The sequence below is a fragment of the Falco rusticolus genome, chromosome 2 (genome assembly GCF_015220075.1).
Source record: "Falco rusticolus isolate bFalRus1 chromosome 2, bFalRus1.pri, whole genome shotgun sequence".
Taxonomy (NCBI): Eukaryota; Metazoa; Chordata; class Aves; order Falconiformes; family Falconidae; genus Falco; species Falco rusticolus.
Genome location: NC_051188.1, coordinates 46,105,495 through 46,129,315, shown reverse-complemented (window position 1 = coordinate 46,129,315; position 23,821 = coordinate 46,105,495). Strand labels below are relative to the sequence as shown.

General features: G+C 42.0%; 1 protein-coding gene across 1 annotated transcript; it reads left to right on the top strand.

The window, feature by feature from the left end:
• Positions 1-664: 664 nt before the first annotated feature.
• Positions 665-17,831, top strand: EDNRB (endothelin receptor type B). The gene is made up of 8 exons (XM_037376490.1): positions 665-889; positions 1,140-1,667; positions 10,092-10,204; positions 10,373-10,577; positions 10,923-11,072; positions 12,032-12,165; positions 12,725-12,833; positions 14,368-17,831. The coding sequence occupies exons 2-8, from the start codon at positions 1,194-1,196 to the stop codon at positions 14,497-14,499; spliced, it is 1,317 nt and encodes a 438-aa protein (XP_037232387.1). The 5' UTR covers positions 665-889; positions 1,140-1,193; the 3' UTR covers positions 14,500-17,831.
• Positions 17,832-23,821: the final 5,990 nt, after the last annotated feature.

Genomic DNA, 23,821 nt, shown 5'->3' with positions numbered 1-23,821 from the left:
CCTTCACCGAAGGGCGCAAGGGCTGGAAGGAGCTGGCTGAGATCAGATGCATGGCCAAGGCTGCCCAAGGTGGCACCCAGGTCACCGAGCCGGAGCGCTGCAACGCCGCAACAGGCAGAATACACTTTCTGACAGCAAAAAGAGTGCCCAAAGCACCCCGGTTTGCGAAGCGCTTTAAAACGTGCAACTGATCTCGTCGGTGCTGCGCAAGCAGCTTCTCCAGCACGTGTGCGGGGGGCGGGCAGGGGCTGGCTGCGGGGATAGCCCCGTGCCCACCGGCGGGGAGCGCCTCTCGGAGAGGAGAGCTGGGAAAGCCCTCTTCCTCCCGGCAGGCGACCTCTAACAGCGCCAAACCCTCTTGCTAACAGCCCTTCTGGTCCGAGAAAACTGTTTCACACCCCGCCGAATGACTTCCCGAGGCTGCCGCAGCCAACCCGCAGCGGGCAGGTGGCGGGGCAGATGGCCGGGCGGGGGCCGGGCTCGCAGCGCCGCGGCGGGGGGCACCGGCGGACTGCGGCGGGCGGAGGGGCTGGGCCGGGCTGGGCGGCGGGGCGGGGGGAGGAGGGCGCGGGTGGGGTCTGGCCGTGACTGATGGGCCAGATGCGGTTGAATGTTTTAGAAAAGGGGGGGGCCCGGCGCCGCTGGCGCGGCTTTAGCCACGGGGTTTGGTGCGCGGCTGACGGCCGCCGGGTCCCGCCGCAGGCGCCCGTTCCTCCCGCCTCCGCGGCCCGGGGCGCCCATCGCCGGCCAGCGGCGGCAGCCGGCCCCGGGAGGGGGCAGCCAGCCGGGGCGCGGAGCGCGGCGACCGGCGGAGCGCGTTTCCCTCGCTCGGCAGGCAGAGCCCCGCAGGCGGCGGGCGGGGAGCACCGGCTCGGCTTCGCTGGGCGAGGTGAGGGCGAGAGGCGCGCTCTGCGCGGCGGGCAGCGGGGGCGACGCCTCGCAGGTCCGGTCTGAGGGGACCTCCCGCCCCGGCCGCCGCGCAGGTTTTCGTCCCGGCGCTGCTCCGCCGGCCGCCCCGCCGCCCGTCCCCGTCCGGCGGCAGGCAGCGCCCCGGCTCCGTCGCCGGGCGGCGGGAGCGGCGGCGGCCGGCAGGGCGCGGTGTCCCCACAGCTGACGCGCTGACCCCTCTCTCCGCGCAGGTCGGCGCTGACGGCGGCGGGCGCCCGGCGGGGGATCGGCCGTGTCGCAGCGCCATGCCCGCCGCCCGGCCGCGGCGGCTGCCCGCCTTCCTGCTCCTGCTCCTCAGCTGCCGCGCCGCCGCCGAGGGCCACGGCTCCCTGCGCCCGCCGGGCCCGGGCCAGCAGGGCCCGCCGGCAGCGGCCGACGCCGCCCCCGCCACGGCCGGGACCCCCGCGCTACGGGGCGCCGAGCCCAACGCCTCCCGTCCGGCCGCGCTGCCCAAGGGCGGGGGGGCGGCCGGCGGGCGGCCGCGCTCGGCCTCGCCGCCCATGTGCACGGGGCAGACGGAGATCAAGGAGACTTTCAAGTACATCAACACGGTGGTGTCCTGCCTCGTCTTCGTCCTGGGCATCATCGGCAACTCCACGCTGCTGCGGATCATCTACAAGAACAAGTGCATGAGGAACGGTCCCAACATCCTGATCGCCAGCCTGGCCCTGGGCGACCTGCTCCACATCATCATCGACATCCCCATCAACGTCTACAAGGTGAGGGGGGCCGGGGCCGGGGGCGGGCGCGGGTGGTCGGCGGGCTCTTTCCGGTGCTGCCCGCCGGCTCCCGGCCGACAGCCGGCTCCGCCGCGGGTGCTGCGGGGAAACGCGCCCCGTCCCTGCCCGGCAGACACCGGGGGCTTCACCCCATGGCAGCAAACCCGCCGGCAGGCGACATTCCGCTCAGGCCTTGTCCTTGTTGTCCCCGTTGTCCCCAGCGGCACGCTCTTGGCGCCCCGGTCCCAGCCCTCTCCGCGCTCCGGGCTGGGAATGGAGCAGAGGTGGAGGTGGCCAGCCCCCGTAAGGCACCTGGAAACAGGTGCTGTCCCAGGGATAACGGCAATACGGGCGATAGAGAAACACGCGGTGGATTTGCCGCTTCCCACCTTTTCCCAGAGGGATGGAGGGGAGGCACAGCGGACCCCCGCCCGTGGGTACCGCGCGGGTCCTCCGCCGCAGCGGGGCCGGAGCGGCCATAAAACGTGACACGGGCCCGTGTGGTCGCTGTTCAGGAGGAGCCAAGACCGTTGAACTGAGCGAGCGGCATCAGCCCTCGCAGGCTGCGCGGTCGTGCGGCGGGACGCCGAGTTGCGCACCCGCTCCCCGTGCCGGCGGGGGCGAGCCGCGCCTGCAGCGTCGGCACAGGCTTTGCGCTGCCCGTCGGCGTGGTGAGGCTTCCACGGAAGGGGTTACGGCCTCGTGTCTGCCCAGCTGGTGCGGTCCCTTTGCCCTTCAAGAATTCGCTGGGCAGTTGGATCCAGCCTCTAGTTCCGATCGGCACTCTTGGGCAGGGTGCTGAAAGTAACAAGGCGCCTGCTGCCTTGGAAGGTGACAGTCAGGGTCCCTGAGCACCCATCAGTTAGTGCATAAAGTGAACACCAGAGCCTTCATCTATCATCTTCTCCTTGCTTCACAGGCATGTTTTTAAACGCGGGGGTTTATTGCTTTAGCTTTGGAAGACCACGCTAAAGAGATGGGTTTTGAATTTAGTCTTCCGTATCCGTAAGTGATTACGCCCAGAAGCTGCAGAAATGAGAGAATCCTGTATCTTTCTTGTTTGAAGTGTTAAAGTGTTAGGAAGCAGGAAGCATCATGACTGTGTTAAATTGATGAGCTGGATAATTTGACTTGCACGAGAGTTCTTTGATTTGGAGTTTCAGTATTCTCCATACAATACGTTTATGGTAGCTCTTGTGAGAGATATGTACTCATCTGAAAAAGAGATACTTTAAATGCTTGAAAAAACGGTATTTTTGTAAAAGAAGGTATTGGGCTTTTTTTATCTGTTCTCATAAAAATCAAAAAGATTAATCCAATAACAGCTGCTCAGTACAAGACTTTGCAATCCAATGAAACTATTTCAAAAGTAAATTAATGATAAGATACAATAATATAGTACAGCCCTTACCCTGATTGAATAACATCAATTGTATCATTATGAGTAGGTTGGAGTGGGAGGAATAAAAGGTCAGATTGCAAACTGATAAATATTATACCACCTGCAAATCCAGGATTTTTATTCTACTATTGATAATCTAGGAGCTAAGCAATAGCTCTCAGGTGCTATGTCTCTCACACAGCTACTCATCTTTCTGAAGAGCCCATATTAAATTTATATCATCCCTTAAAATAGTGAGTGAAATACTTACTTGCTGTTTTAAAACAGGGCTTTTAAGTAAATGTAAGTTAAAAAAACCAGCAAAACAAATATTAGATATGGTGTTTATTTCATCAAAATTAAAAGTTTGAGTGCAGTTTGCGTTGATGATAACTTTTTGTGAACTCTGCATCCCATTTAATTCCACCCGCAGAGGGAGAATGCAGTAATGCAGGCAAAAGCTGGCTATAATCACCCAGCAGTACGGGAGGACAAAGGCTAGCAAAGGCTTGGTTTGTAAATCAAGTATACTTTACAGTTGTAACTGGCAATTTGAAACAATTTAAAACTGGATGAAACAGATCTTCAGAATTGCTACCAGATCCTCAGTTAGGCAGCTGCATGAAAAAGTGTGAAAGAATTTGTAATCTTAAAAAAATGCCAGCAGTTTACTCAACAACACTTGTGGTAGAAAGTGTGAAAGTGTCCGTGAATGCTTTCCAGACAGACCCATAAGGGAGAACTCAGAATTCACACTAGGAGCAGCATTTTATTAGGCATTAAAAGTGATAACTGCAAAAGATAGCCTGTGCATCTATTTATGTTATGTGAATATGTAAGTAGCTGAAAAAATGCACAAATGAAAAAAATCCAGGGTATCTAAAGAAAAGCAGGTGTTACCTAGATTGTGAGGCAAATGCAGTCCAATGTATAAGATGCTAATTAGTCCATTGCACTTGATAAATTTGAGTATGAATCAATACATTCGGTAGAAAATGGAAAGTATTGGAATCTGTCACACAGTCAGGAAACGGTATGAAATGAGGGCTTGAGGGGTGTTCAGTTCCAGCATACAGAAGCTGGAAGACCTTCCTGGTGTTCAGGGTCCTGGTAAACAATCTGGCTTTGGCCATACCCCCATACTGCGGAGTGGGAATTAGAGACAATTCAGCAGTACAAAATGGTTGTGGCAGGGTGTATAGTTTGCAGAATTGCTACTGATTGGACGTGAGGGTGGTCCTATGCCTGGTCAGCTGCTTCACTAAATAGCTGTAAGCAAGCATGTCTTTGTTAATTTGAGGATGCAAGCAGCAATTAAAGGTGTGGCCATGAGGAGCAGAAGGATAGAGTAGGTAGACAGCTCAGTAGTGAGCTTTTTATGTCCTTCTCTGCACTTAATCTTTGGAAGGCAGGACAGTGGCAGCTTGTACTCCTGACAATACAGGTCTGCAGTTCTGGAAGGCTTACGCTTAGTTTCAGTTGGTAACTCCCACGTGTAAGACACCAAAACAACATCAGGATTAGCAATTCTAAAATTATGTTAGCTTTACTTCTCATGATTGTATGTGTAATGAATTAGAAACATAGACTTAAAAAAAACCATAATCAAATAATATAAAACATGCTTTCTCTAATGATATATAGACAACACCCCTCTCTCTTGTTTTTTAGTGTTCTCTTAATGTTAAATCCAATTTATTGTCATGTTCTAATGGATTTGTAACAGGAGGAACAGCCTATCCTCTGTACACTCTTGTGTGGTTTTCTGGACTCTATCAACTTGCTATGACACAAATGACTGAGGAAGAATATGTATCTGGGAAATACTGCCACAGGTTCCTTCATCTCAGAACACAATGGAAGAGCAGAGAAAAAAAAATCCAGGGGAGGAATAAAAACTGGACTTTATCCAAGCAGATGACTGAACGCCAAAGTCAGCTTTGTAGGCAGTGATTTTTTTCAGTATTATGTTTTGGGGATTACATAAAAAATATAGTTAACATTATATAATATAAGAAAGACCAGATTCAGGACCGTGCATCCAGTGCAGACACAAACTGGCCCCTTTGTTAATCCGGCTGTGCTCTAAAAAAGGCAGTTATTTCCATGGAAATGTCTGTGATGGCCTTACTGACTCTTGTAATGCAAGCACCTTCAGGGCATGCATCATGCATCATAAAGCCAATCTTTTCCTAACTTTCAAAAGAAGTCAAGGTGTTTGTTATTCCATATTACACTGCTCTGTCTGATGTTAAAGATAACAGCCATTTTATTGGGAGAATTCCATTATTTCCTTTCTTTCAACATCTGAACCACTTACTGGAGGTTTTACAAAGTTAATCTCAGAATTGTTTACACAGAGTTGATTTGTTTCTGACCATATTAAGCTATAGAAGTCTGTTTTGCTTAGGAACCCTTTATGGTCAACTAATGCAGCTCATAGGCACTTAGGAAAGATCTGAGTAGCCAGTGGAGGAACCTGGCTAGACTCTACAGGCAATGGTGGGTAACTTTGTTCTGTAGTTAGGTGGGAACAAGTCTACCCTGAAGCCTAATAAATACATGGGGTACTGGAAATGTCTTTATGTTGTTAAAAGTACACACATAGTTTTCAAGATGGATCTCCATCATGATGTCAGTATAGATTTGTAAATTTAGAATAGTTTTTCATTGCATATACATTTGTTATGTATACATTCACTTAAAAGATGCATGTGACAAATGTCAAAACAAGTTTGAGTCTTGTTTGGTTTTTTTTGCTTCCGAATCTGACAGTAGCACGTCTTTCTTTATGATTACTTTTCACGCAGTCTTTTCACTGGGATTGTGAAATTGCAGAAATCTTTTACTTTGACAACACATTATAAGGTTTCTGTCATTTTCAAGATGTCTGTATGATATTATTTGATCTTAAGTAAGTTGTTGTTTTTAAAAAAATGAGGTTTCTAAGCAGGAATTACTATTAAAAGACACAGGAAAAGAAACTAATTTCATGCCTTATATTAAAATTTACAATGTTTATTGGATAGATTAGTAAAACATTCTTAGCCTAACTAGGAAGCGGGATATATTTTCTTGTCTAGAGGGAAGATGCCTACCCTGACATCGTAATTGCTGTTAAATATTAGTAAGTTTTGTAATGTTGTCTGACTTATCCCTGACCATAAGCTTAATTTCCTGGGCAAATTTCCTGTTTTGAACAATACTTGGTCCTATGGAATACTGAAAAATACTTTCATGACTTCCCTGTCTTAAAAGTATCGGGTGAAAATCTGCCAGTCATTTCACAGATACATTGAATTAGATGTACAGTTGCGTGTCTGTTTTCCCACGTAACTCTGCATTTCATAATGATGAAAATTGAGTCCTGTCGTTCCTGTGGATGGGGCTTGCTGTGAGCGCACAGCTAGGAGGGAGTACAGGTTCCTGCTCTGCGCTCCCTGTGCATTCCTTGCTCGGGACTGGGATGCTGACGTAAATCAAGTGCGCGCTTTGCTACTTCTTCATGCCTGACTGCAGAAAGTCAACAGCAGTGGGTTGGAGCTGCGGCATTAACCTTCTGGCTGGTGGCCACAGCCGCTGAGCCACTGAAAGCAGCAGATCGTGCTCGTGTGCTGGTATATTCCAGCAGCAGATGATGAACATCTTTCTGTCCTTGCACAACCAAGAGGAAGCAGGGCAGGAATTGTGTTTCACAGGTGTGTCTCTGAGTCACAGCATCTCTTGGGATGGGACTACTTTCATAGCTGTGCAGCGTTCATATCAATTTCAGCTCAGATCTGTGTCTGGTTCTGAGAAAAGTGTTGGCTAGGAGTGGATCAGATGTACCGGTTCTTTTAAGTATGATTTCACTTCATTCTGTAATATGTTGCCTTTCTTTTCGTTCTATTTCATCTTCATCACAGTTCTGTGGCTTAGCAGTTAAAACTTTGCCTAAGTAAAGTAAGTGACTGTAAAACATTGGAAAAGGTCACTCGGAATACAGCCAATGGTAGACTTATCTTGGCATTGCGCTGATGAAAACGCAACATTATTTTTCTCTTTGCTGCCACTTGGCAGTATCTCATGGCTCTAAGTCATTTGTCATTTGTAAAATGGCAGATGCCTTTGTGCAGATACCTTATTGTGAATCATAAGAAAATCGTTTTATCCATACAAAATTGCATTAGACTACATCTATACTTTGCTGAGAATAATCATTGCTCTTGTCTGCAAATATGATGCTCTGAATACAGTGGATTTTCACTGGACTTTAAGGCAGTGTTTTGAGGAGATGGCAGTACTGAGGAAAAACAAAGAAGCATATTTCAGCAGTTGAAACGTTCTGCTTTTTTCCTTTTACTTTCTTAATGTTTTCAAGCTTTTGCTGCAAAGCATATCATTAACCACTTGCAGTACTGTGATAGAGAATCTTGTGACTCATGCATTAAAATGCTCAAATTTCACAATACATCAGCTGCAAGAGATAAAGGCCATGTTTTTCCAATCCATTGCAGGCAGCTGTGTGTCCATTCTGCCCCTGATTTAAGCTGGCTGGATGCAAGTAGTATTTTGATTTTATGCTAAACTCAAGATCGTGCACAGTTTCTCTCAGTAGGCCGCATTCACTCATGTGCAGTCCCATTATAATCCAGCCATATGGCTCCCAAGCTGGAGCTGGCTCAAATCCAGTCAGCTTGGGGCACAGGTGTGACTGTCTGCACCTGAGAGATAAGTATTAGTTCATGGAAATCTCCAGTGTGTGGCTGAACCATTGTGATTTTAGGGAAGTCATGCACGTACACCAGCTTGTTGCAGCTAAAAGTCTTCAACAGAAACTGCCAAGAGAAATCTGACCAAAGTTCTGAATTTTATTTAAATGAAGAAAAAAAAAATCACCCTTGAATTTTGAGGTGCTTTTTTAATGAGTCATCTCTGGTTTCATATATACGCGTGTACAGTACACAATAGATAACTATAAACAAGTATGCAATGTACTTGCTACCCAGTCCTTGATTTCTATAGCAACTAGGTGTGGTAGGCTGGAGGTTCACTGGCTGACTGATACAAATTAAATTAGTCCAGGTGTCAGTTGATACTGAGGAGTGTACATTTACAACACCTGTAATTATTCACAGTGCAATTTTAATAGTAGTTTGTTACTATCACCCCCTTACAGCAATTCAAGAGAAGTCTTGGGGAGAGGCTTTACTGAAAATACTTTAATTACAGACTGAGTTATTTTCCCACATCGCATAAGCAAAAGATACCGTATGGTTATTACAACCTCATCCCTACTTCCTCTGTTTTATTACTTTCCATAAAATTCTCAAGAAACATAATTCCTTACAATTTATCTTTCTGCTTCATTTCTGCAGAAGCATTATACTCTTTGTCTTACTTAAGTAGATCACTGAAGAAATAGATCAAAGCTGGACCATGTTCCAGTTACTGCTGTTTTTTTAAAGACCCCATTTCACCACAGGACTAAAGCAGATTTTTGAAGGTGTTCTGGTGTCTGAAACTACTGGTGGGCACTTCATGGGGATTTCCAAAAGCACATAGTCGCAAAATGTACTTAACTTCCTTTGTGTTAAAATAAAGTGATACTTAAATTGTGTCAGGGCTTTTCAACAACTGTTGTGAATCATATAGCTGTTTATACTTGGAAGCACATGTATGTGTGCTTAAGGACTTTGCTGAGCCAAACCAACGTGAGCAGGCAACTCTGTGGCCGTCTTCAATCATTTTGGTCCCCAGCAGAATCTATACAGTATGATGATCTACTTCTTTTCTCACATCCCTGTTAAATGAGATGTCTGAGGAGACCCGAGTCATGGGAGAGATATTGCAAACTCTTTTGGGTAGTTATCGTTCTGCTTTCCACTCCTTTTATATTTTGTAGCCCTATGTCTGCGACAGATCCAAAGGCCTCATTTGAAGAAAGTTATGAAAAACAGAGATGGGCTTAGATAATGTAACTAATTACAGAAACTCAGAAAGTTTACTTTTGTATATAACAATTGTGACTATTTCTTGGCATAACCTCTGTTCTGGAGAGTCTTGTTTTTATGATGAACTGGAAGATTTGGCTGCTGCTGTCGTGTATTTGAGCCATTAGAGCAGCTCTTAACAGCACACAAAGATTAAATGTTTCTGAACTGAAGCTACAGTTCATAGTGTCAGCTGTGAAGAAGGTGCTTTCTGTGTCCAGTGAGTCTTGTCCCCTAAATCTGCTGAAATGTACCACTGGGGATTTGACAGAAGATTTCCAGTAAAGTGTATGACCTAAAGCACAGCTGAACCAATCTGAAGTTCATTGTGCCGTTTTCTTTATTCCATAGCATGTATAGGTATACTGATCGTGCAGATAGACCTTTCGGTATTGTAATATAGAATCATAGGAAAACTGGTCATTAAAGATCTTCAGTGAGGGATTAATCTGATCTGTCCTTATCTGCTGCAAAACATTCAGCTGTTATGGCTCCCTGAGTGTCTGGTGGGTCCCTGCTTTTTTATTGGATGGTGAGCTAAAAACTACGGGATAAATTTCTCGCTGGGGTTGTCTGACTTCTCATCTGAGGATCCTGGACACCCGAACTTCAGATTAACCCCACCGCAGATGTGCACTTACTGACTTTGCCCCTGTTCTGATAAACCTTAAGTAATCTTCTGTATTTCTAGTAAATTGAGAGTTACTTGGAACATGTAAGAAAAACAGTGAAACCTCAAGGCAGGTAAAGCAGTGACAAAGGAAATCCTCACCTGCTCAGTCATTTTTTACCAGAACCACGGAGGTGGTGAAGTTAGAGGCAAAACAAGTGGAGTTCGCAGGGCTTAAGCTGGGACTGAGCCTTTATGCATGTTCTTGCCCAACTAGGGACTGGCTGTAAATCTGCTGCCTAGTTTTTAGGACACATGCCTTGAAGACTCCCTTGTGAAAAGGTTCTTCCTAAGTTTTGCACAGTGGAAAAGAAAAACAATCAAGACAAAAGTCCATGTTTTAGCTTTGGGAATTATTTTTTAAACATGGGCCATTTCTAATTGTTGTTTTCTTTTCACAGCTGCTTGCAGAGGACTGGCCCTTTGGTGTTGAAATGTGCAAGTTAGTACCCTTCATTCAGAAGGCATCAGTGGGCATCACAGTGTTGAGTTTGTGTGCCCTCAGTATAGATAGGTGAGAACCATTTTTTTATCAAACTCTATAATTTCTTTTCAGTACAGGCATTGATTCAAATTCACCTTGCCACTCAGCTGAAACAGTACAAATAAGCTGAGTTTAAGCCAGTTAAATCAGGTGGGTTTTCTCATATTTTTAATTTGCAAATATGTGCTGTTGCTTCAGGTACCGAGCAGTTGCTTCTTGGAGTCGCATTAAAGGAATTGGCGTGCCGAAGTGGACTGCTGTTGAAATTGTACTGATCTGGGTTATATCAGTGATACTGGCTGTTCCAGAAGCTATCGCATTTGACATGATTACGATGGAGTACAGAGGAAAGGATCTTAGAATCTGCCTGCTTCACCCCATGCAGAAAACATCCTTTATGATGGTAAGACACTGACATTTATAAAATCTCCGGAAGAGTTCCTTGGATCTTCTCAGTGTTGTGTCGATTGTAGTGTGCACAAGTGTATATGGAATGAAGGTGAATATACTCTTCAGATGAAATACTGAAAAATTTCTGAAGTATATACGTTAAAAAAGAAGAGTTTTCAGGAACTTTTGTTTTTTTGTGGGCCTTGGGCATATTACTGTCTTGTCCTGTTTTCTCACCTGTAATGTACACCTTATCGAGGTGCTTTTCAGGGCAGACTGACCAACTAGTTACAGCATACTTTCCAAAATTCTCAGCATTCAACTCTTAAAAATGTTTTTGCTTTTGTTTTCCTTCTAGTTTTACAAGCAAGCTAAAGACTGGTGGCTGTTTAGCTTTTACTTCTGTTTGCCACTGGCTATCACAGCATTCTTCTATACTCTTATGACCTGTGAGATGTTACGGAAGAAAAGCGGGATGCAGATTGCTTTAAATGACCACTTAAAGCAGGTAAAAATTTATCCCTGGTAACTCCACTGACTGTAGAGAAGATGAGAGTAATACCTTTACTGATGTACTGCCACATCATTATTCTGTTCTTGTATGATGACTTCAAGATCACGAGTAAGAAGAAGTTTCCTAGCAGTGGTGCTGCTGAACTTGTGTGTGTGTGGGGGGGGTGGGGGGTGTGTGTGTGTGGTGTGTGTGTGTGGTGTGTGTGTGTGTGTGTGTGTGTGCATATATGTATGTATCAGAGCCTTCAGAAACCAAAGACTTTAACTGACAGGCACAAAACTGTTTTTCTTGTTTGGTGTTAATCCTTCAGGTTTTATGGTTTTTATTTCTTTACAATAATGAGCGCTGGAATTTTTGTAATATTTTGTTATCTAGAAGTTGGCGCTATAAAATTTGAAGCAATTTCATGCTGAACTGTAGTGAGGTTAGCAGTATATGTTAACAGAACAAAACGCATTCCAGAATACATTCCAAGTTAGTAGTGCACCAGATGCAAACATCATATGTCACTAGAATTAAACTAAATTTGTACTATAACGTATATTTTTGCCCCTTTCCTCTTACATCTTTGTAATTGAAATCTCTTGGGACATTTAAAATAAGACCTGAGATTGAAGCACAAGAAAATGCAATTGAAAACAAGCTGGTATTGGAAAGTGAAGGGGGAGATTAATATGTTCTTCATTTTAATGTAAATGACTCTTTTCGTGTCCTTGGTTTTTCATACTATTACTCATACTTTTTAAAATTAGAGATACAAAGAATCAGTGCAACACAATCTAAAACAGTAGAAAAGATTTCCCAAGAAAATAAGGTATTTGGTGTTCTTGTAACTCCCTATTTTGGCAGGGTGTTTATTTTGTTGGTTAAACATTTGGGTAGTAGAAGACAACAACCGAGAGAGGGAGAGAGACAGAAACTATAACACTGTTCTGTCCAATTTTCTTCTTTAGAGACGTGAGGTGGCCAAAACCGTGTTCTGTCTGGTACTTGTTTTTGCTTTGTGTTGGCTCCCACTTCACCTAAGCAGAATATTGAAACTCACTATTTATGATCAGAAGGACCCCAACAGATGTGAACTTTTAAGGTAAGACTGCAAAAATAAAATGCCTGTGTGCTGCTGACAATCTCCATAAGCATATTTGGATTTTCTAATGAGCTAGCTTACTCAGTGTGTCTGACCATTCTCCCTGCTTCTCCATCCAGGACACTCTGGGTTCACTCCACTAGCAGAGTCAGAAAATGGAATCTCCATTTGCCCTGTCTTCCTCCTGATCCCTTTTGGGACTGTCCTACTCTCTTGTGAGGTTACGAGGCTGGAGGGGGAATTTCTGTCCTTGTTTTCCCTCTCAACAGAACAGCTAGGATTAAATATGTGAAGAAAATCTTGTGAATGTTTAGTTCCACAATTTAAGATGATTGCATCTTCTGAAATTACTTTCATGAGAGTGGTCTACTGATTCAAATGTTACTTTTGAGCACGACTGATACCTCCATGAGTTAATCCCGTTGATACAAGCCCCTTTACTGTGACATTCAACAGTTAGTCTTGGTTGAATGAAGCTGAGTCCAATTTTCATTGCTGTGAACCTCTACTAAGCCTTTTCAGAGAAAATGACAACTGTCTCCCTTTAATTTCCACACAGCTTTTTTCTTGTGATGGACTACATTGGTATTAACATGGCTTCGCTGAATTCCTGCATCAATCCAATAGCTCTGTATTTGGTGAGCAAAAGATTCCAAAACTGCTTTAAGGTAAGAGGCTGCTGGGAGCTGCTCCTCTAGTTAAAAGATCATGTAAGCAGTAAAATTCATCCCTTAATACTCACAAAGTGTTTTAAATGGTCGTTATATTTTACTTTAAATTTTAGCTGGGTTGTGGTAGACATTCTCTCCCTCTCCTGCTGAAGCTCCATAGAAAGGAATTAAGGATTCATAGGGACAAAAAGAGAAAGCAAAAGAGAGTGGCGTACGATAAACCCTCTTGGCAGCATGCTAAAATCAGTGCTGCATCACTTCCTGACCGGAGCTGGCACCCAGCCACTTCAAGAGCACTGACGGAGCAGACTCGGACTGCCCTGCAGAGATTCCCGTAGCCTTACCCTCTGCCACCCAGCAGGACAGTGCTGACCCTGTGTCCCCTGTCCTGACTGAGCGCTTAAATCGGTAGGCGTTCATACAATGAGAGAGCAGAAGTATCCACTCATCCCTTTCGAATGCCAGCATTTTGTGAGAAAGACCTAGACCTGATCATAGTTTTGCCTTGGTTTGAATGAATAGTCCTGGGCACTAATTCTCCATGCAGGATTTGAGGCTCTGGATTGCATGTGGATTGCAGCCCATCAGTCCGTCAGCCCTCATGTCTTCTGGGAAAATGTCCAAATCTGGGTGTTTTGTGCCCCCTTACTGCCTTCAGACACTGTATCAGGGTTCTTACATTGTCTACCACAAATTCTTAGATTTTTCTTTTCTTGCCAAGCATTTAACCATCGGCCACTGCTAAGCCTAGTGCCCGGCTGTATAAATTCCTTACTGGCAATATTTTCTCATCAGAAGCCAGTCAGCTCTCCATCTCATAGCGCTGGGGGATTTCCCACATAATCATGAGAAGAGCACATGTTGTAGAGGCCTTAGTGTCTTGTCTCCTCTTCCCTGTCGACATTGCTGGCCCCCTGAAGGAGTCACTGGAGCTGAGAGCACAGAATAGTTCTCTAGCATCCTGAGCATGGAAACAAGTGGGTGTGCGGGATCCCAGATGGACGTCCATCACCCAAAGGCCAGTCAGTAGCATCAGCAAAAGGTCTGCAGTACATCTAGTAAATTTATGAACTGTATATAGGTTTTCACCATTCTCCTACTTCAGTTCTCATTTCTCGCCCTCAAAAAACATCAATAGCAGCATCTAGCTTAGAAAGTACAGATTACGGTGCGTACGTTTTTTCTAAGAAAGATTATCAGAGGAAGGAGTCATAATTTTATTTTCAGATGCATTTAGAATTGCAGACCAGACTCGGAAGCGGTATGTGTGTGGCCATTATTATTTATAACTCAATATAACTCTTCCTGCCCTCCAGCACTTGGGCTACTAGTGGGGCATCCCAGTAGTTAGTGGCCACCCGAGCAATGAAGAACTTAACCTTGTTTCTTTGCTTACTCTGTAATCCCAAAATGGCAGCTTGCACATTTGCCATTTCCTACTGTACCACTGAGGAAGGGCAGCTTTTCAGTGCATTTTGCCACATATGCAAAACAAAATGATGTAAAATGTTTATTCCTTTTATTTTAACAGTCATGCTTGTGTTGCTGGTGCCAATCCAAAGATCTGTTGTCGCTGGAGGAAAGGCAGTCCTGTTTAAAGTTCAAAGCTAATGATCACGGATATGATAATTTCCGTTCCAGTAACAAGTACAGCTCTTCATAAAACAAGCATAAAAGGTATATTCTCTTACATTAATGCTGGTGCCTTTTTACGTAACAGTGGCAATTACTTTTAATGAGATGGTAATGTTTAGAAAAATCTAGGTTTGTGTTTGCACAAAAAAAAAGAACATTAAAAAAAAATAATTGCCCCAAAACTCTGTCATGTTGAAAATCACAGCCATTTATAAAAGTGTCATTTATGGAACATGAAGAAAAGTGTAGAAAGAACAAGTCATTGTTAGCACTTGAATACTTCTGAATCAGCACTTCTAAATTATCCCCACTTCCTGTACATTAAACTATCATTTGTATTTGCTATAACAGTTGTAGGAACTGAAGTCACAGTAATTACCAAGCAGTATAATATAATGTTAATTGGATCAAAGCCATTATTATATATAACTCAATGTATTATCTTTTATAAAGCAGATTAACCACCATCACTATTGTGGTTTTTTAAAAATAAAACATTAAGTACTTTGTAATAGAGGTTTAAATGTAAAAAAGTAGAATTTTTATCAGGTGTGTTATAAGAGGTAGCTAATAAAAATATTAAAGGATGCAGTCAAGTCAAAAGTATATTTCACTCTAATGTTTTTTTTTTTTAACCTATTATTGTTAGAAGGAACCTCCCAAGGCCTCTCTAAATGCCGTTCTGTGACCACTGTTCACGTTCAGTGCATTTGGCTGCACTTAGGGTATGGTCCATTTCACCGTTTCCAGGTTATTTGCATTTAATGGCAGCAAAAACACACCAAAAGCAAACACTATACTATTATAACCATGCAAATGGTGGCTAGTACTGGAAATGAGATATTTTTAACTGAACCTGAATTGATTATACCCAGTGTAACCAGTGGGCATTCAAAAGTCTGACGGTTCTTTACTCAAGATAGTTTTGAAACAATTTACAACTCTTTTTGCAATCCAAATACTGTCTTGGGGCAAGATCCTTTAGAAATAGCAGGTGGAAAAAAATGTAACCAAGGAAAACAGAGGGAAAATTTGAACTTCTATTTTCATTTACGTTTAAACATTCATAAAGAAAATAATTCATGAACTGTACTTCTAGAGAACAGTACTATGTAGCATACTCATCTTCATACTGTTTTAAAATATGTTCTACTTTTGTAGTTCCATATTTATGGGCTTAAGATGTGTGATTAGTTTCTGCTTCTGTAAATAGTCAGAGAAGCGTAATTAATTATAAAATATTAAAATATGGGCAGGACCCTGTAAGAAAACAGAAAGATAAAGACGCCTGTAGTAAACATGATGTGTGTTGCCAGGAGCAATACATGTTTTGTACATACATGGCAGGTCATTTTTTGGCTTTTCATTTCCTATTAATTTGTTACAATGTCCCCAAAGACTTATTAACATATTTCATGCACTAAGGCATGAGACATTCAAGAAAAAATGTCATGTAACATGCTTTTATAAAAGACGTTTTCTATAGGCATGGTATTTTATTATAATGAAAATATTTATCAAAACTCAGGAATTTTTCTTTTTAAATTTCCAAATTTCACATGTAAGGATTTTTACCTTTTTTTCCCAGCCTTGATTAACTTCAGAGTTTTTAATAAAGTGCCTTAAATATGCTTAGGATGAAACCAGCTTTCCTTAAAATACTCAGCTGATGTTACCTTAGATGGGTTTCATCTCATCTGACTTTAGGTAGCTACAGCTACCTTGCAGACAGCTAAAAACAGGAGAGGTGAACCCCATTCCTGGTGTTGCCCCCATCAAAAGCTAGTAAGTATATGCTTGTATAATCAAGCTGAGGACCTATGCACATGCATTTGAGCATGGGCACATGTGTGTTTGTGTGTGGGAATATGTGTGCAAGTGTGTGTGGTGTCTACTGTTAGGTTGCTGTTACCATCTTTCTGTAGCACGTGCACCCAACTGCTACAATGCTTGAACTGTTTTAAATATAAATCTATGTAAAGTTTTGTTCTTTACATTTTTACCGTAACTTTCACATGGTAAGCCATGAATATCGCTTCACTTCACCCTACCTGCGTCTATTTCTGTGAAACGCATTTTATCTCTTCAGGGTGGATAATCAGCTAAATCCTATGTCTGATACTGATCAGTGTTATTTTCATCAAGTTATATCATTACAATATTGTACATGTATATTACTGTTATTTTTATTTAAAATATAGCTTTGTATTGGCAATTGTGTAACATATTTTTTGTTTTTTCCTGGACTAACTCTTTGTTAAGACAAGTCCTGCTAGGTCAGACATTTAGGTTTTTCAAATAAAGACCGTATATACTGCCCACTTTTGGGGAGTTAATATATATGTATTAGCACATTTTTTGTCTTCTTTGCGGTATTTTTCATAGCAGTGTTTTTACTGAAGCTTTCATTTCCTGTGATAAAATTTTTCAAAACTTCTGCTCTTATACAGTTCTGGCTAACATTAAATATCTTAATACTCAACACAGACATTTTCTAAAGTACTCAGTACAGGGTCTGTTCCTCCATTTACTGAAATCGATGAATATTTAACCATTCAGTTCAGTTGGAGCAGAATTAGGGCACAGCCATAGCTCTTAAAAAAAACCTAGCTGGCATTTGCTATCTGAATAAAAAAAAGCTAAGTACTTTTTTTTTTTTTTTTTTTTTTGACAAAGGAGTTGTTTAGAAAAGTTAAGAAAAGTGGATAAAATCCACCCAGCTCATGGGGTAAACCAGCTAGTCTAAAGCTCTGTAAGTCTCAAACGGGATCACAGGTAGCAGAACAACTGCAGAGAGGCACATGCATCTTTATAGGAGTTCAATTTTGACATGCTTGCCCAGAGTGGTGTGACAAAATAAGAATTATCTGTCTTAATGGTCTGAAAAGTTGACACGTGCTGCCTCAAGATGAAAAAAATAAACTTGTAAGAAACTACATCGTATCCCTGTGTTTTGGCCTTCAGATAGTAGTTAGATTTTGCTTCCCCAGCTGCTCTGAATTCTGCTGGCACACAGCTCTCGGAGTTAGGAAAGGCTATTTCAGACTGGGCGGACTGAACTATACACTGGTACTACACCTCAGAGAATCAAACTCAAAATCTGATGGTTATGGAACATCTGCTATGAGCTGTGGCATTTCAGTGTCTGAACAGCTCTTGCCAACACACGGTTGGCTTAGCAAGAGAATGTTGTATGTACTGAGGTAATGTTAAAAGGATTTTTAAAAACTGTATAGCTGTGTAATATAGTTCTATGTTTCATTTTCTGTGGTCACTTAAAATAGCAACTTCTGTGGTTCGGACAGTGTAAACATACTAAATTACCAATAAAACATTTGTAATTTTGATGCATTACAAAAACACGTCTGACCTTTTTTCTTCTGGGGGGTCCCATGTAATTGTTAAACAGTGACAGTGATGTAAAAAAGAAGTAACCAATTCAGAATTAAGATGAAAGCTTTAGAGTGGGATGCTTTTCTACAGCTAGTTGAAAACGGGAGAGAGTTCAGCCTTGCTATACGCATTGCAAAATTGTCTGATGTTTGTTGGAGCAATCAGTAATGCCTATCTTTGCTCTGTTTGTTTTTGCTCAAAATGTCAGTTGCAGTCTCTTCTCTACACATCCATATATAGTCACAAATCCTCCTGTGTTAGGGACATCACAAATAAAAGGCATGAAACTTTTGGTGCATTAATTCAGAAGTGCATGCACTCGATGCTGGAATATGCCTCATGAAAACGATCATCTCTTTGTATGCTGACAGTGTAATTTTGTGCATATTTCAATTTACTGTTCTTAAAAGCAGTGAAAAACAGTATCAGACTAAATATGCTGTAGCTGGTCAAATATATGACTTTATATGCTTGCAGTATCTGTGCATCCCAAAATGTGTTTGCAGCTACTGCTGTTTTATTCCAAATAGTTAGGTTTCCTTCTATTAAAAATTGGTGTCCTGCTGCATCTTTGTCACTTTTTTATGGTCCCAGGACCTTTAGTACATAGTTTCAAGCTTCCTGTGCCTGGAACAGAAGCACCTGTAGAGATGACATCCCTTGCAAGTACATGTTCTGTTTAGTATCTCTCATGGCCTCTTCGCTTTCTTTCCCTTCATCTTATGCTACAGTCCAAAGTCTTCACCAACCACTCATTATGAAGAAGCATTTTTTGCATATTTCTAATATGATTCTGCAGCTTTCTACAGGTAGGCCATAGTCTTCACAGCCCGGCTAACTGACGTCCTTGCCACGGTTCGCTTCGCTAACTACTGGTTCCATCCACAGTTTTATCTACTGCAGTCTTGGCTCTTCCTTTGAGGGGATTAACTGCAGCTTGTTGTCAGTTTTCTAAATACACTTGAACATCCATAGCGACGTGGATATACATGTAGCTTATGTTCGTCAAAGACTGACTCACTCTAATCACTCTTGAGAAGGGTAGACTTGGCATTCTGGTATTGGTGGAGCAGGATGGTCCAACAGGCAACCTGTGGCCAGGTCTGGTCCATAGGGTGGTTCACTCTATGGGGTCCACTCATAGAGGAAGGTGTGCTTTCCTGCAGCCTGCTGGTTGGGCCACTGTGTTCTTGTAGTCTGCTCAAGAAGCCCGTGAGTTCTCCATATAGATGTTGTGCACTTCTGTTCAAATTTCGAATCCAAGCTGCTGAATGAGTGTCCACATCCAGGTCAAGGGAGACAAAAGGACTCAAAATTAGTCTTCTGTGTTCTACTGGTCACCTTTCTTCTCTTGTCAGCAGTGGTAAGATTACTGTATTACATAGCAACAGTAGTCACATAATTTATTAGCTTGCAATTGCTAACTTAAAAGTGCCAGCATTAAATAAAACCCTGGCCTCTATTTGGTCTTGTCAGTCTTTCCAAGAACTCCTTTAGCTGTGAAGAAGTCCCAAAGCCTCACCCTCACCAGTGAGAAGTGACCATCTTCAGTCCTCTTTCCTTCTCTTGAAAAAGAAAACTGTCACTTGGAAAGAGAACTCTACTATAATTAAAAGTAGAACCTCCATGAAATCTTCCTGACAAGCCAAAGATGTCCTGATTGTGGGAGGTGTTATCTGGAAGGAATTTTACTGTCGTGACACGGTAACTGGTTAGATCATACAGCTCAACAGGGGGCTGTGGATGTTATGGGATGTGAGGCTGCATCAAAATTTTCAGAACAGTAACATGGAAAATACCACTTTAATATCTGGATGATACCCATCAGTGGTTATCTAAATTGTAACTTCTGTGTTGCCGTGAAACTTCCCATTGTCTATAGCCATCCTAGAAGAGTGCCCTGGAAAAAAGTGGGAGTCAAAACCTGAGACCCAGTAAAACCTGAAAGGCAACACTGGTAAGGCATTAGGGTAACCATACCTTCTTCACAAACCACATTCTCCAAAACTTGCTTCTACTCGTTTTGCTCTTGGGGGAGCGGGATGGGGGGAAGGATTTGTTGCCCTTTTACCTTCTTGTGACCTTCATTTCCCAAAGTTTGCATTAGTGGCTTACAAGTCTGGTTACCCTGAAGAAACAGATCAGTGGTGAGTCAGACAATGGCTTGCATTTGAAGGTACCAGTAAAAAGAATAATGAGAAATCCCCAAAGATGCTCCTATCTGACAAGAAGGATGGGTTCAACACATACATGCCCAGCCTTTGCAGCATCAGGAGAGAAACATGCCAAGCTAATAAAAAAATTGGTGGATTTGGAGCTGCAAGTGAGGTAGCAGAATTCATGCAAACTGGGATGATGTTTGTTGTTTTTTTAAATGAGACTAAACTGAAAAAAGCATCATAATTGCTAATGGGTGTTCACAGGGCCAACTGGAGCTTGCCAAAGGTATAGGAATCTTCCCTGAAATGCACCCACAGCAGGCAGTACAAGCTACAGGTCTGGACCCATTAATCCTAATGTTGTGTGAAAGGCTCAATTCTGCTGTGTTTGCATACTTGAAACCTGCCATAACGAGGCACATACACTTCTGATGCATATATAGATATGTATACATATATATTTATGTATTTATACCTCTCTCTATATAAATAACATATATTAAATATTATGTAATATAAATTGTATGCTACACAATATTTTTCATTAGTTTGGTGTGAAAAAGTTGTTTCAGTAAAATCAAGCATTTTTACAAAACCATATCAATCTGAACAAAAGCTAGCCCTCTGTCTTCTTTTAAAAACCCCCACTTGTAATGCGTTCCATCACTTTGATCTTGTATTTTGAATTTTAGGGGTTTTTAATATATTCTGAAACAATTTTACATTAGTACTTGCCATAATATGAGTAATGTAAACTATGTACATCACACATATAAATTATGAATGCCTGCCTAACTATTGGACTAGTCTGTAACATTTTTAAAGTTTGTGTTCATAAGCATTAATAATCAAAGTCACTGAGGACTTACAAATATTTTTGTTGTTTTCTGACTGGGATATCAGGTCATAATAATAAATGTTTGAAATACTGACAAATCATGTGCTACTCACACTGAATGACACAATTATGAAATGTAATAAAAATATGTATAAGCATTTATTAACTGGTATTCATAACCTTGAAGTTCCAAAGAGAAATGTTTATGAAATAATTTAGTATTTTTTTACTTTAATAATTGGTAATTAAATATTTCATAAATTTGAATTTGATAACTTTTATGACCATTTTATGATGACAGGAAAGCACCTTTTTTTTCCCCCAAAAAATGTTGGAACTTTATATTCTGGTAGGAGATGGTAACCGACTGTGAAATGTGAAATGAACTATGAAATTGACAGCCCATGTCAGTCTCCTCCATAGATTATGAAGATACTTCCGTAGGGCTAATTACTAAAATTCTCCTGTTATATTTGTTTAGCCAAATTTCATGCTAGAGAACAAAGGGAAAGAATATGGCAAACTCCCTAATATTTGCAATTCATTATTTAGTATTTTGGAAGCATTTGATCTTTTTATAAGAGTATTCATACATAAGCTGAGAAATTTCAATTACAAATGGCTTCATAGGAAAAACAATGTGTTATATGAATAGGTCAGGTCATTTGATATTTGTTTACATATGTATATAATTTATGCAAGAGAATCCAACAAATTGTTTTTTAGTTGACTGAAAAAGAATAAATTTATATTGTAATATTAATAAATACCAAATGCATTTAAAGTACTCTATAAACATATCTATGCATGTATGTGTTTTTACCTGCATGTGTACATAGATACACAAATATACATATATTACATAAGCCAAAGTGTTGGTCACAGCAAAAGAACAGAAAAAACTAGAGAAGGTATAGTCTGGAGTAAAAATACCAGAAATTTCTAGTGTATATGATTTGCTGAGACTTCGACTGTGCTTTTGCCTACTCAAGAGCTTACAGCTTTCACAAAAATAACCAAGTTTTCCAATTATTCAAGGTCTGACCTTGAGGACTCCAGTCTTTCCAATGAGTTGGGAAACCTGGAGTACAATCGTGTTTCATGGCACTCCTACAAAAGAGCAGCATTGCCAACTGTGGGCTCTTGGCCAAATTCCAATTTAAATAATTACAATCTGCTTCCTCTGTTCCTCTCTCTTCCCATCAACTGCAGCGTGGTGAGAAGAGCATACTGCCCTGTTCTGCAGGTTTGCACTTTGTGTGGAGACATCTGTTCTGTCTCACGCTGGAGGTGACTGCATTTCAGTGCTAGAAAATGGGAGCCTTACAAATCCTTTGTGCTGACAAGGGTAAACAGGGTATTTGGGGGGTGTTTCAGAATTAAACTGGTAGCGTATTTTGGGGGTGTTTCAGAATGAAAAGCCAGAATTAAAATCTAAAATTAGTATCTTAACACTCAGAGTTTCTTTCACTATATGTCCATTTTAAGTGGATCTAAATCACTCCTTTTACTGACTTTTTTTTAAGGAGTTCTATAAACATACGTTTTAAAAGGCTTTTAAATCTTTGTGTATCTTTTATTTGTATAGTTAGAAAGATTTATTAGGATCTGGAATCCATTAAATAGTACTTGAGTATTTTGAATAGGCATTAGACATGTCTACCAGGTTGAGTGTAGAAAGCCAGGAGCTGCAGAGCTTGGTGTGCACCAAGCTCAGTCCAAGGTAGATGCATTGCACCCAGAGCAGACCAGGCTAACTTCTACACAATTCTAATCTTGGGTGGAGTGAGCTAGTGTCAGTCTGATTCCATCCATGCAGGTGGATCCTAAATGATGTGTAACTACTTAGTAAGGCAAGACTAAGTGCTTGCACCATTAGACTGTAGAAGTATACAAGATCATCACCGTTGGCTTTATTTCAAAAAAAAAAAAAAAAAAAAAAAAAGCCTTGTTGTTTGCTTGTGTTCAAAAATTTCAAAATTCCCAATGGAAAAAAGTCTTTTCCAACCAGTGATGTTTGTGGAGTAAAAGATGGCTTGGAAATGAACTGGATTTACTTGTATTTGTTTGGAAAAATCAGCAAAGAACTGGCAATACTGGTTTAGGGTATTTCATTACTTAAATGCACTTTTGGAGCATCGGACAGGTAAAGAGAGGTTGAGAGCTGGGATTGCTTAGCTTGAGGAAGAGAAGGCCCAGGGAGGATTTCATCAATGTGTATAAAAATCTACTGGGAAGGAGTAGAGCAAACAGAGCCAGACACCTCTCAGTGGCGCCCAGTGAACAGACGAGTGGCAGCGGGCGCAAACTGAAGCACGGGAAATACAATTTATAAGAAAAATATACCTTAGTGAAAAACTGGAACAGGTTGACCAGGGAGGTTGTGGAGTCTCCATCCTTGGAAATATCTAAAACCTGACAGGGCGCAGCCCCAAGACCTTTCTCTGACCTTGCTTGGAGTGGGATGTTGGGAGTCCATGATCTCCAAAGGTCTCTGCCAACTTCAACAATCATGGGATTCCAATGTAATGCATTTTGTCAAGTACGTAATTCCTATCTGAACCTAGAAAAGCTGCCACTGTTGGAGGATGGGCATATAATCAGACAGACAGGTTACTACATTAGAAAAAAAGTGAAGATCCCATTTTTGCCCTTACCTGTTCCTATTTCACTGCTGGTCAAGTCTTTTCATTAATCACTTTTTTTTTTTTTTTTTTTACTAAAAAGATACTGGTCGATTATAGATGAAGAACTGATGTTTTGATGTGTAGCACTGAGTAAGAATAGATCTACTTAAACCAACAGGATTCAATGGACGATTTGGAAAGCTTGTCTTACAGTGCACCAAAACTGACTTCCCTGTGGCATTGCTGGACAGCTGAAGTCGGTGGAAGTTTTCCAGGCAAAAACGTGTTGATGTTTAAGACAACTGACAGGACACTTTTAGAAAAGGCCCTTTA

Coding starts and splice junctions, on each gene's coding strand:
- EDNRB (XM_037376490.1), top strand. CDS start 1,194: ATGCCCGCCGCCCGGCCGCGGCGGCTGCCCGCCTTCCTGCTCCTGCTC. Junction 1,668..10,091: donor TCCCCATCAACGTCTACAAG/GTGAGGGGGGCC, acceptor TTCTTTTCACAG/CTGCTTGCAGAGGACTGGCC. Junction 11,073..12,031: donor TAAATGACCACTTAAAGCAG/GTAAAAATTTAT, acceptor TTTCTTCTTTAG/AGACGTGAGGTGGCCAAAAC.